The sequence below is a fragment of the Corythoichthys intestinalis genome, chromosome 6, assembly GCF_030265065.1.
Source record: "Corythoichthys intestinalis isolate RoL2023-P3 chromosome 6, ASM3026506v1, whole genome shotgun sequence".
In the NCBI taxonomy this organism is placed as follows: domain Eukaryota; kingdom Metazoa; phylum Chordata; class Actinopteri; order Syngnathiformes; family Syngnathidae; genus Corythoichthys; species Corythoichthys intestinalis.
The window spans coordinates 60,259,292-60,274,097 of record NC_080400.1 but is presented as its reverse complement, the minus strand read 5'-3'; the positions used below and the strand labels follow the sequence as shown (position 1 = coordinate 60,274,097).

At 38.5% G+C, this 14,806-nt stretch overlaps 1 protein-coding gene across 1 annotated transcript in view; it reads right to left on the bottom strand.

Moving 5' to 3' along the window:
* The window catches only part of LOC130917457 (gastrula zinc finger protein XlCGF57.1-like), a 35,346-nt gene extending 28,154 nt beyond the window's left edge, over positions 1-7,192 (bottom strand). The window contains exon 1 of the mRNA XM_057838879.1: positions 6,797-7,192. Within this exon, the coding sequence (XP_057694862.1) occupies positions 6,797-6,803 (7 nt within the window). The 5' untranslated portion in view covers positions 6,804-7,192. The remainder of the gene's footprint in view (positions 1-6,796) is intronic.
* Between the last annotated feature and the right edge of the window lie 7,614 nt (positions 7,193-14,806).

Sequence of the window (14,806 nt, the reverse complement as noted above, 5' to 3'; positions counted from 1 at the left end):
CAATCCGATAATTATATACTTGATTTAGCCTCCAAATGTGCACAACCGAAGAATTCAGCACGCCGCCTCCTCAACGACTCCCCTCTCTGAAGCCACTGAGGGAGGAGGGGTTGAGGAGGCGGGAGTTACACGACAAGAAATAGTTGAATATTATGACGGCTATTACTGAAAAAACGACGCTCTCGCCATCTGCGAAACATGTACCGCAGAAGTTCCACGAGGCCGAAAGAAAGCGTCCTCATTCAAAACCACTAACCCAGTATCCATTTAAAACTGCATCACAAAGATTTTTGGAACTAATACGAGGCTGTTGCTAGCGGGAATGCTAAAGCTATTGTAAACACAAGCTAAACTACGGGGCTTGTGACATTACAGAGTCGGGTTGTTTGGGAAAGCAGCCCAAGGCGGATGGTAAACTCGCATCTAAGGCTAAACACCGGCACGACTGAAGACCGATAGTCTGCAAGTAGCCGTCTTCCGACGGAGCCCGCCGCTCTGGCCGGTCTGGCAGGCCGCCGCCGCCGCACCGTTGGCAGGGCGGGCAGAGCCCGTTTCTCCGGCTTCAGGACCTCCGGCGAACACCCCGGTTTCTCGAGTGTTCCCCACGGCGTGCGAGCAGAGCCAGGCCCCGAATACGCCGCGGCGAACCAGCCAGTGCGGGCAGCTTATCCGGTACGAACGTAGCCGCCACCGCCGAGACGAGACACGATTTTTTTGGGGGCGAAATGACTCGAGAGCCAAAGCCCTGGATAAAAAAATAATGCAGTTTATACGACCACCATTCTTCATGAAAAACATGCCAATCACATTTTCACCGCGGACATTTGGAAAAGTGATGCAAGCTTATCATGACGGCACAGTGGTTAGATGATAATTTAAACATGGAGAAAACGAAGTCAGCCAGTCAATAATGCATTCAGTATGTAAAATGACGAGCGGTCAGATGATTTTGTAACGCTGCCTTTATTTTCGGCTTAACAAACTTCAGGCACAAAACAACACGCACGGAGATGCGAGCTCCAACTCCATCCAAATCGTACTGCCGTGTATCAGTTCAGCTGCTGTAAAGCAAATGTCGTGAGTGCCGCAAAAGTAAACAAAGCACTGCAGAATGGGTACATGACATCTCGCTCTTTTGAGTTAATAATTTTCACAGTTTGCTACAAAGCATATAACATTAGCAATCACTTTTCAAATTAATTTAACTTATTTGTCTGCGCAATTACAGTCACAGTAGATAATCAAAACTTATTGGCACTTATTAACACTTATCAATTTAAATATGCACATTCCTGTTGTAATGAAATAACAATAATATTCTGTAGCCACAAATATTATTCAAAATTTTTTCTTCTTCCAAGTTTTTTTTTTTTAGGATTAAGTATAATAATGTATTGCTTAAAATAAGGCTGTTAAGATTATTTTCAGCTAGCTATTTTTCTTCTAAGAAATCTGAGAGAAATATACTTGAAGCGCTGGCAGATAATTTCACTTTTTTCCAATATATTTACACTTAAAACTGACTAGTTTTAAGGAGGTGTGTTTTGCAGTGTATTAATGTTATATATGTTAGGAATGGCTTACTTTTAAAGGCATTTTTGTGCAACTTAGGTATTTACTCTGTAAGTAATTGTTGCCAAAAGTTTACCATTACACAATGTCAGACAATCTGTCATTATTTAGATGTTGGAATTGAATACTTGTTTATATTTTATGTTGAAAAAAAAAAAGAGCAATAAATTATATTTTTGCACAGTAATATTTTCTTTTGTGTATACTTTAAAATTTTACATAAATCTTTTAATAGAATTATCGGCTTGACATTATCGGTTATCGCTTGGAACGAGGAGGAAATTATCGGTTATCGGTATCGGCTGAAAAATACATTATCGTGCATCACTAACACGAACCATTGGCTAAATCTACATCTAAATCTAAATATATAACATTACGGAAAATATCTGCAAAATAGACAAATAAAATGGACAGTTATGAACAACAATGGGAAACAGTTGCTAGAATGATGAATATAGAGTAAGGTTTCTCTCTCGCCTGTGAAGGAATCCCATAACAACAATAAAAATGTACTGTATACATATGATAGATATGTGCGGGGTGCCCCGGGAAGACGTATGCCCCGGAGATTAGGGGACGACAGGGGAGATGACTGAATTATTTATATTTCCAGTGCAAAAATGATGTTGCAATACGATCATCCTTATTAGGCTCGAGCGTTTACGTCACAGCAACACGGGATCATGCGAGATTTGCGACAACGCAGCCATATTGAAAGCACGTCCGCATCACGGGACATTTAAACTTAAAACGGCAGAAATACAATTCAACTACAAGTGCCAAAGATGAAAAAAAGTACGGAAAACTTGCCAGTTCGATACAGAGACAAACTTGTTACCACGGCGAATGACAGATATGTGAGCAAACTTAAGGATATGAACAATATTGACCCTTACGAGCAAGCAGAACCCAAATGGAATGAAGATGTCGACAAGCTTCCACCACTACACGAAATGGACATCATGCTGTATTTAGTGTTTGGTGTAAGTAGAGCAGGGCGGTAAACCGAAAATTTACCGTTACCGAAATTCTTCACGATGACCGACGTAATTTTGACCATGTCGGTAAATTCGGTAATTTAGTAAAAGAAGAAAATACTGTATAGTCTTTTCATCCCGCTTTGACTCTGTGTTGTTCGGCTATGTTCATTCCCCTTTAAGAAACCAGACAGTGTGCTTACATTGGGAGTCACATGGTTTTCAGGAAGCCAATCAAACAGAAGCCCGGTAGGCTAACGCTAGCTGCTAACGCTACAAGTAAACGGGATGAAGTCGGGCTTAAGTTAGCTTCGCCAAACTTTCACCCGACATTAAGTAAACTCTTGACAGGTTCCAGATAGGGATGGAAAAACCGAGGCTTTCTGAAACAATGAACCACTTTTAAGACAATTGCCCTAAATTGAATCACTGTTTGACACACTGCAAGAGCCCCATCTACTGGATAAACAGTGCACGTTTCTTTTTAAAAGTAAAGTTGACAAATTGCCTCAGCATTACATATCTTCAATAGAATTACCGGTAAGTGGATGTCGTCTATTTCAACCAGGAGATCGTGTCGTCATTAAGTGTGATTCACACAATTAAAGTTGACCTCTTTAAGCCTGTGTCATTGCTTTTGTCTGTGAAGATGTGTTCAAAGCAGTATTTGTAATACACGACAATGCTAGTCTTGTAAGTGGCTCGTCCTAGATGACAGGGAGTAACTATGTATTGTTTATTTTTTGTAAAAATTACAGTACAGTAAGCACAGTGATGGGAACAGGAATATTATTTATTGCATACTGTAAGGATTTCCAAAATCATAAGATGTAAATAATTGAGCTGAATAAAAGAAAGGAAAGGTTTGTGAAACATTTTATTTTTTAATTAAGTATAATTTCTGGGGGGCGGGTGGATGTGTCGTATTTGTATCTATTCTAAATATCTAAACGTATGCCACTATCTAGTGTATAACAATGCGGAATGAATTTAATGAAATTCAAGAGATGATATTTTTCAAGTCATACAAGCTGTTATAAATGTTCACACAAGAATTCTTATTGTTTACAAGATTTTTTTAATACTTAATGTTTAGACTGCATGTGCAATTGTTAAATTGAAAGCTGGTAAATAAATTTAACGAGAAACTGTTAATTTGTATTCCATGCATTGATTCAAATTTTCAAATTATATAACAGTTTGCTTGGGCGAATTTATCGTCATTTATCGTTATCGAGGTAAATCTGCTCAATTTATCGTGATACGTACTTAAGGCCATATCGCCCAGCCCTAGGTGTAAGTTACTACACTCATCAGCGATTCCGAAACTACAAATCGCTACAAAGCTACGAACAGTTTTGCTGCGGATGGGTGCAGGACCTGCACATTATGACCATAGCAAACGGCAACACCATCGTTCTTGCAAAGGTAGGCAATGTGTGTTTACATTTTCATTGTCATCAACATCTGAATTTGTGCTGTGCTAAGCTGTGATACCTAAGTGACAAATCAATGCTGTGTTTTAGAAAACAGATTTACCTTGCTCAATGTTCTATGGAGGTAGATTTGTGTCTTTATTATTCAATCAAAAAAAAAGTTGCTTCGATCAAATAAAAAGTTGCTTCAATCAAAATATATACTTTCAATCGAAGAAAACGTCACTTCAATCAAAAAAAATGTATTTGAATGCAAAAATAAATTTGAAACTCAAAAAAATATATTTGAAAACTTTTTCTTTGATTGAATTTTATTTTTTTGATCAAAGTCAAGTTTTTTTTAATTGAAACACCATTTTTGATTGAAGTCATGTAATTTTCCGTTTGGACCACATTTTGGCTAGGACATTTGTGTCTTTATTATTCAATCAAAAAATAAATTGCTTCAAACAAAAAAATATATATTTTCAAAAGAAAAATCACTTCAATCAAATTTTTTTTAAAAATCAATCGTAGAAAAAAAGGTTTGAATGTGAAAAAATATTTGAGACTCAGAAATTCGCATTTGAACACTTTATTTTTCATTCAAACTGTTTTCTTTGATTGAATCAATCCTTTTTGTGTTTGAGCCATATTAGGGGTAGGACATTTGTGTCAAAATCATTCAATCGCAATAAAAGTTGCTTTAATCAAAAAACTATTTTTAATCAAAGAAAAAAATCATTTGCAAAAACTTTTTTTTTTTAATATATATTTTTTATTTGAAATATATATATATTTTTTTATTGAAGTGTCACTTTTTTTGAAAAGCAAAAAGTTTTAAACTTATTTTTTTCAAAGTGGAAAAAGTTTTGAACACACTTTTTTTTTTGAAGTGGAAAAAGTTTTGAAGGCACTTTTTTTCGATTGAATCATTTTGACACAAAGATTCTCCTTCAACGCTAGTTCCGGTGTGTTTGATTGGCAGGTAGCTGAGCCAATGACATAAAAGTATGAAGCAAGCATAATGGCCACCAGGGCTCCATCCAGCCATCGGAGTCTGTTGGAGTCTAAGCCGAATATAGGGCACCGGTACGGGCGTGTGACATCGGCATTTCACCGGAGTACGGTGCCCTGTTGCTTAATGTGATTTAACACGGCGAACTTCACCCGCTGCCCTGACGTGACGGTTGGCAATTGGTTCCAACCGGAGTGTCCGCGACGCGCCGGTACGGGAGTGGTCGGCGAGTGGCCCGACACTAGCCTGCCCAGTAAGCAAGTGGACTACCGGCGAGTCGCCGGCGTCTACGCCGGCAGCCCCATCGCTTCAGCTTTGTATGAGTGCCGTGTCATTCGCGGGGCGTCCACTCGACAGCCGGCCTCCGCGCCTGGGGGGTGATATCGGGGTCCGACCAGTGTGCCACCACAGGGCACCGTACCGTTGCGGGTACTCCGGTGAAATGCCGATGTCACACGCCCGTACCGGTGCCCTATATTCGGCTTAGACTCCAACAGACTCCGATGGCTGGATGGAGCCCTGGTGGCCATTATGCTTGCTTCATACTTTTATGTCATTGGCTCAGCTACCTGCCAATCAAACACACCGGAACTGGCGTTGAAGGAGAATCTTTGTGTCAAAATGATTCAATCGAAAAAAAGTGCCTTCAAAACTTTTTCCACTTCAAAAAAAAAAAAGTGTGTTCAAAACTTTTTCCACTTTGAAAAAAATAAGTTTAAAACTTTTTGCTTTTCAAAAAAAGTGACACTTCAATAAAAAAATATATATATTTCAAATAAAAAATATATTAAAAAAAAAAAAGTTTTTGCAAATGATTTTTTTCTTTGATTAAAAATAGTTTTTTGATTAAAGCAACTTTTATTGCGATTGAATGATTTTGACACAAATGTCCTACCCCTAATATGGTTCAAACACAAAAAGGATTGCTTCAATCAAAGAAAACAGTTTGAATGAAAAATAAAGTGTTCAAATGCGAATTTCTGAGTCTCAAATATTTTTTCACATTCAAACCTTTTTTTCTACGATTGATTTAAAAAAAAAAAATTGATTGAAGTGATTTTTCTTTTGAAAATATATATTTTTTTGTTTGAAGCAATTTATTTTTTGATTGAATAATAAAGACACAAATGTCCTAGCCAAAATGTGGTCCAAACGGAAAATTACATGACTTCAATCAAAAATGGTGTTTCAATTAAAAAAAACTTGACTTTGATCAAAAAAATAAAATTCAATCAAAGAAAAATAGTTTTCAAATATATTTTTTTGAGTTTCAAATTTATTTTTGCATTCAAACACATTTTTTTTGATTGAAGTGACGTTTTCTTCGATTGAAAGTATATATTTTGATTGAAGCAACTTTTTATTTGATCGAAGCAACTTTTTTTTTGATTGAATAATAAAGACACAAATCTACCTCCATAATGTTCCCACTCGTAAAAACTTATCTTATAGGAACTACATGTCTTTCTATTCGTGGTTCCCTTTAAACAGATTAAGTTGCAGAATACTGTTCATAGTCATTGTAAATGTATATTTACAGATTTGTGTCCAGTAACTGTAGTTGGTCGTTACTGAAAGGTCATTTATGCATTTTTTGGTAAATATGTAGAAATGTTACATGAGAATGATGTAATCAAAGTGCTTTACATCACATTAAGATGAGTACAACACGATCAAAAACAAAAGCAGTAAATATAGAATAAAAAAACACAAATAAGAGCATAAACAGAAACAGTCATACATTTTGTATATGTAAAAATTTAAATTGTAAAATAGTGTTTGCGAGACAATTGAGTCAAACGTCATCTCACCTGACATTTTGAGACTTGACGTCTGCTTGCTCGGCGATGTGCTGATACCTGTTTCTTCTCTTTGTTAGCGGCTAGACAAGGGTAGGCTAACCTAAGCAGGCCTCGAAATTTCAACGTGCACCCAAATGACTCGATGCAGAAGCAAGATTGAACGGATTAGTGGCGTGTCCGAACATTTCTGCCACCTTTCAGTGGATTACATTACGTCATAGGGCCAAGAAAATGAAACGTGGATTGTCTTCCTATTGAGGAAAGCACTATTATTCCAAAGCAATCAAGAGAACCACTCGGACGCGACGGCGAGTATTGATGACGTCATAACAAAAGCAATGACTGTCTGCATCATGGTTCTGCATGATGTACTTGTGACGTTTTTGTTTTTGTTTTTTTTTTTTTGTTTTTTTAGTTAAACAGCATACAATACAGCAAACAACATACAATACTGCACATTAAAGACCAGGAATATACAGAAAAAATATAATAGAGAAAAATATAGGAAATCGGTTTTTGTCACCTACGTCATCACGACCACCTGAGCCGCCATCTTTCGTGTATCTCAGTGACCAGTGGCCTATAGACCCTACTCACGTGACGTCACAGCCACGCCCCCGCGCCATGATGTCCGCATACTCGCCATAGAAATGCATTAGCGCTTCGTAAATTCTTCCTATTATTGCACGTTTTACTGCTCGTCAACATTAATACTCAAAATGGTGAAGTCGTGTGTGGCGGTCGGTTGCAAAAACAGAGAAGATAGACGGAGAGACTTGATTTTACCGTATTCCGAGAGACACGAAGAGGAGGCCGCGATTGACTGCTGCAATTCGACGAGACAACTGGGCTCCAAACGACTACCACAGATTATGTAGTAGTCATTTTATATCTGGTAAGATGCATTTAATATATATTTAGAGGGTTTCGGGCTGACATCCACAATTAAGATCATTGCTAGGCTAATCGCCGACAACATACACGTATGTATGTAGTTAGTGCTATCGCTAAACCATATAAACATTAAAAGCCCTAGCTCCATTGACAAATGACATGAAATACATTAGACTTGACAGTGGATGTTAGCAAGAACAAAAGATTTTCAATTGAAAATTTCGTAACTCACCTTCCGAGCACAAGATTCCTGCCGAATTTTCGTGTACGAGGACGTGTTTCACCTAACCAGCAACGTAGCATTTATAAGCCTCCAAGCTCTTAAAGTTTTTCAAACTTTCGTGAGAATAGGCTGATTTTGTGTGGGTATCAGATGTCAGGCGAAGCCAGCGGGTCGAAAAACATCGATTTAGGCATCAAATACGGATCTGGCGAATGGATAAACTGAAGCTTTTCCACGTAACGCCTTTTATGCAACGGATCCAATGAGTTTACAGCGTCAGATAACACCGGGGCTTCCATGAATTGCTCTATAACTTGCTCGACTAATAGAAAACAATGAGAATAGGTCTGAAAAAGAGGTACAATATGGCGGCCGGAAACAGCGACACGCCCATTTTGTGACGTAGGTGAGTAGGGTCTATACTACGAAGCCGGTTTTCTGGCTTAGCAGGGTAACTTCGAGAGTAACTTTATCACGTGCGACGTAAGTTCGCGGCTATGCGAGACTACGAAAGGTGGATATGTTGGAACCGAGAAGTGTTGCCATGGCAACACACGCCACACGCCAAACCTGGTCGTGTCAGAGTTAGATCTTGCTTAACATCAGGATTCCAATTAACCACGCTCTATTTAAACAGCACCCCTCCGCGGACGTGTCCTCCTGACAATGACAGCGTACTTGGACGACCCATACGACATTGGCGCACGGATTGTGAGGGGCTCTCTCCGGAGGGCACGGGTATTTCGGGACCGCCAAAATTCGCTGGCGTACCCGGAAGATGTTCTCCATGAAAGACATATTTTCAAGTGAGGAAATTCTTTACCTGTGCCAACTGATCGAGGCGGACGTCACTAATGTAACCCGCCGAGTCAGGCCCTCACAACCGCGCAGCTTGTGTGCCTGTCCGTGCGCTCTTTTGCCAGGAACAATATATGTATTCCATGAGTCCATCGGTGATGCTGAATATGTGCGTAAGAACACTGTATGCCGTGCGATTCGGAGTGGGGTATGGAAACGCTTCAAATTGATTGTTGAAATCGCTGAATGTAAACGAATGCGGAGCTTTGCTCTCATACAAGAAATATATTTAACAGACTTTCCAGCGTTATTTCGTTGTGTAAATATTTATAATAATCATAGAAATATGTAGACTATTTAAACATTGAGAAAACTTGCGTTTTTTTCTGCCAACTCGAAGAGATTAAATTGTCAAATCCACTGATAGGACAGACGCACAAATATAAAAGATATAAATGTTTATTGAATATGCATCTTACAGTCTTGTTTGTCAGCGAAAATTCGTTACAAAAGACGGGCTTTAATTTACGCAACAACGCATGGCATCCCCGCATTTTCTTCTTCTCCTGAGTCCTCACAAATATAACATAAAATTTTGGGAGGGGGGGTTGGGCTTCGGCCTGCAAATCAAGTTGATTGATCGGACTCGGGTCGGGTCGAGCTGGATTTTTTAGGTCCAAACTAAAAAAAAGAACATACGTATTCATACAGTCAAGGAGACTAAACATACAATCATCCTGCTTCATGTGGTGATGCGCGATAAATTATTTCTTACTGTTAACGTACCAAATCTTCTTTTATTGTCCTGACAGCAGGCTTTATTTCTTTTCATGGACATAAGTAAACTGGCATATTGACGCATTCACAAATCACACGATCTGTAAATTCGCTGTCAACAGACCCGTCGCGCTCAACTCGCCGAATCGGTGTTGGATTTCGCGGTGAGGGTGGATTTTAATCATCGCGCATTCCTCCTCTGTGAAGTAAGGTGCCCGTGCCATCGTCACAAGTAGTGTTTGACTCTGCTCTCCGCCCCCTTTTATGTGAACGCGCAGTAACTCTGACTGGGTTGACACAGGTTTGACTAATCAACCTCATAATCAGCGTCGTAGCACCGATTGATCACAAACTAGACAACCAGGTTTTGTCAACTCCGGTTACCCGCTGGTAAACTGGATTACTTCTGGGGAGGTTGAACTCGGTTCGTAGTATAGGCCACTGGACTACATCCGCCGCAGTCACGTTTGTTTTGTTGACAATTTTGCGGGTAAGCAGCCACGCGAATGTCACATCAAAATGGGAAAAAGCCAGAAGAACGACAAGACTCCTTATGTGGAGAAGCTTGAAAAGGAAGCGAGAGATCGGTATTTGTCAGTTATGACGTCAGTTATGGTGCCTCTGCTGTGGTCTGGAGACCAAAGATGACATGGTTGCGTGTGATAATGAGATCTGCCCCATTATTATTTAACCTGTGTTGGTCTACACAGCACGACACAGATAAAGACATGTGTTGGTTCTGCTCTCTGTGCTCCACTTAAGTTAGTGGTGGTTGGTAGTTTGTGATTTGTTTTAACTGACAATTTGGCAACATTAAAAGTACCTGGCCAAAGTAGTAAACTGTCGTCCTTTGTATAAACATTATTATGCGTGTGTGTGTGTATATATATATGGCGGAAAACACAGACAAGACTGAAAAAGCAGTTTCTGCTCTTGCACTCCTCTTTAAAAGAAACTGCTGTATTTTAAGCCAAAACAACTGTTGTGTTTGATAAAACAATATGTCCATATGCTGCCACAGCAGATTCATGGCACATTAAGCTCCCGAACTATTTTTAATTTGCCCGTTTTACCCTTAAAACCCCCGTTTACAGACGTCGCACAACCGTTTTTGTTTCAACCCACCCATGAAAACAAGTTAGGTAATCATATTTATTATCCAAAATGTCTGTCATTTTTAGCTTAGAATCATTAATTGATGTCTAATATTTCGTTTAAAAAAAAAAAAAACACTTAAAAAAAATTATTCACTCGCATATTTTAAACTTACAAAAATTACGTCACATCGAAAAAATTGGTGTCTGTAAAAAAGTCACGGATATCTTCCTCATAACTATCGCTTAATTGTATTTTTATTGTTACTATCGCATTTTCTCCGATATGTTAGATGATAAATAATCGATCCAAAACAAGAAAAATTGAAAAACAACATTTAAAAGGGTAAATATATGAAAAAGAACATCTCAACTACTCCTTGATGTCTGCGATTTCTGCATCGCAACCCTTGTTGTATTACCATGTTTCACACATAAAATCCCCAAAAAATCCAGCTTTGGCCATTCACAGCTGTGTCTTGACACTCAGTGATACATGCTACGTGGAGTTTTCAGATCAAAACAAGATAAGTACGCGATAATATCTCGTTAAGGTCATGGCGTCTGTAATTCTGCTCTCGCGTGTTCTCACCACCAGATAAGGTTTTGCTGTTTAAAAAATGTTTTTTTCTTAAAAAATGCCCTCCTGTTCAAAATTTTTCTTCCCCAAGAAAATTGAGATTTTAAGCTTTCCAATGATGTATCACACGTGCATATTGGACAATTTTGAATTCTGGTCAAATTGGGGGTCTCAGAGCGGAACTTCAAGTCACCTGAGTGTTTTCCGCCATATATATGTATACACACACACATATATATATATATATATATATATATATATATATATATATATATATATATTAGAGCTGTCCCGACTAGTCGACATGGTCGACGTCATCGATGACGTAAATCCGTCGACGAGCACAACATCCCGTTGACGGCTAATGAAGGGTTAAAAAAATATATGCGTGGAAAGTTCAGAATGTCGCACGCTTGGTATGCAAGCGGGGAAAGCGGCACAAAGCCAAAAAAGCGCACCCGAGTCCAAAACATTGACTTATTTTTAAAGAAACAAAGGAGGGTACACTGTTGTGTCCTGTCTCTTCAATGCCAAGCTTGGCTGCACGTCGGCCGTGAATGATAACGACAGCACATTGTAAGTCCATCTAACTAATGACATGTTTTATTGAAGTTGCTAAGCCTGTCGCGATATGCAATAAGTCCATTTATCGCGTGGTAAATAAAAATGAGGGCGGTCATTTTCATGGTTGCGTTGTATCGCTGCGCGCGCGTGTGCGTGCGTACATTTGTGCATGCGTGCTGATGGTTTTCTCTCATCAACACGCTGTAGAATTAAAGTTCAGACATACAAAATAGGAAAACACATCTATATTAAACACTATTTATGTTAGCATTGCAACTTTGAGGTGAATGGGGAAAAAGACGACCTACTTTAGCCGGCTATAAAACAGGCAGCCTTCTCCAAAACTTGCAGTTAAAAGGTGACACTTCAAACATGAAAAATCGCTGGTTAACAGCATTTGCAAAAGGAACAAAAATCTATTCCTGACAACACATGCAATGACAAAAAGTGCTTTTTTGCGGAGTGTAAAGCTTAAATTAGCGGTTTAGCGAACTTACTTCCGGTGAACATTATAAAATAAAAATAAAAGCATGTAATGTTCGTCATATACGTAAATAACGATTTCTGGCGTTAATCTCACATACTTCAGATTCTACACTAAGAATACCTTTAAAATGACACCCTTTATGAAAATTCTGATTGGCAATGAATAATTATAATACTATTATATATAGTACTACAGTATACTATAATATTAATGCTAGGTATTTTTTTAAGAATTGTTTTGAATCATTTTGGAAAGGTGAAGTCAGTGTTCTGAATGTTTACATTCCATTCTTTTGCACAAGTTAATTCTATCAGCATTTGAACTCATTGTTTATTTGTGATTTATAATAGTTATTTATTTGTTTATTTGTACTTTAATCAAGAATTTAAGTGTTCCAAAATGTTGTTGTGAATTGACAAGCATAAAAAAATTTCATTGCTAAATTAGTAAAAAAAAAAAAAAAAAATTCAAAAAAATTATAAGATTAGTCGACTAATCGTAAAAATAGTCGGCTGACTAATCGGGAGAAAATTAGTCGTTTGGGACAGCCCTAATATATATATATATACATATATATATATATATATATATATATATATATACACATATATATATATATACAGTATTGACACAAATGCTGTACTTACAAAGAATAGGATTCAAGATGACTTAATATGTTTTATTAAATACAATCAAGTCATAACAAAATATCAATAACAGCTAAGTTTGAAAGGCTGAAACGGTTAGCATAGTAAATGGTATAACAGTACAAACTACACAACACTTGGGCAAAGGTTTGTAAGGGCACCGCATACATAAACAATCTTATCCAACAATGTGCAATATTTGCCGTCACATGGCAGAACCAAGTTGATAGGTATAGTTCCTGTTAGGATCTTATACTTCTGGCAAAGATTACCAATTACCCGTTCAACATGGATCCTCAAATGTGCTATCTTCCTAGTCCCCTCCACATCTCTACCAGCTAACTGACAGCAACCTTTTGTGAACGCAGGGAGTTTGACCTCTGCACATAACATACCCACATGTTCTTGAATATCAAAGCCTCTGTCAGTCAAGACAATGTCCCCAGGCAAAAGCTTATTAAAAAATGCACTGTTCAAGGTGATATGTTTGTCACTTGTGCGACCACCCCAACCTTTTGACATCAAACAAATTCCCCCCTTTGGTGTGATTCCAATTAGGTATTTCATGGTGTAGTTATGCTTGTAACTAGAAAACATTTGCGCACGCGCCTTAAGATTTGATGGTTTCTCTGTAAAAATGTCAAAAAACTCAATAATCACTGCAACTCTGCGTCTGAAGGACTCAACAAACTCATGAGGCATTGTTTTATAGAGTGTTTCTCTGTTGGGCCAAACAATTTCTCGTCTCAAGTTAGCATGTAAAAAGAGCACCATGTCATTGAACACTCAATACAGGGAAACATGGAATATGTGTCCAATGTGTAGTGTAGGCAGGTCCAAACGCAGGCGCATTAAGGTCAGAAGGAGCATCTAAAGGGCGCTGAAGGCTCCTCCTGTAGCTCACCAACGTCTTCCTCCATCCTCAATTTCTCACGCCTACTTCGTCTAGAAGAGCGGTCCACGTTGGTGGGCTGAACACATGTGTGTCCCAGGCGTAAGGATGGTGCCCAGTCAGGGTCTGCCTCATTTATTTCATATGCTGGTTTTCCTGAAATTATAAAAGTCGTATCAGTCGTACAGCAGGTTAACATTAGTTACTTAAAATGTATTTTAAAGCTTTGTAGTGTGTTAAACTGGTGGGATCTGCCCTCATATGGCACTGATTTGTATGCAACAGACTTTTTTTTTTTTTTTTTAAAGTTTAACAGATCATCAGGAGTAACAAACAAGCAGAAGATTCTTCTGGTGATTTAGTAGATCTGTAGTCTCCTCCACAGAGTGCTTGGTCAAGCATATCAGTAGCCTAAGCAGGAGGTAAATATCGCATTTTTTTCTAACACATTTCCCATACTTACAATCATTCATTGTGTGCTGTTACATCTTCATTACTACCCTTACTTTGTTACCTTTGAACTGTTTTTTGTGTACTAGTACCATACGGTGAACGCCTGTTGCTTATGCACAGTTAGCCAGTAGGGCTACAGTTAGCCTCTCTTAGACACTAGCGTGGTTACCCAAAGTAAACAACACAACCACACGCCATAAGCGTTTAAATGCAGTCAGTATCAGCATCCGAAGAACATTAACACTTCCAGTTACTTACCTTTATGGAAATGTAGGGAACAGACCGACATGTTTTCAGTTGATGAATAAAAAGTGATGGCCTTTCTTCTCACCGCTGCAACCATTCGAAGCCTCTTGGTCAACTCATCTGAGTTCCATAATTTCTCTTCCAGGCGGGAATGCTAAAAAAAAAAAAAAAAAAAAACTATCCCATCCTTTTTGCATCCGTTTCTATCATGGGACCTAGAATGGCAGTCTTTCACACAACACGAATGTACCATTTTCAACGATTACCACGCAGAATGGATGCCTCGCAAAGGATCACGTCGCGGGCTTGTTGTTGTTCTGCAATACACCGAAACCCACAATGCATTGCGCCAGAAACGTCACGA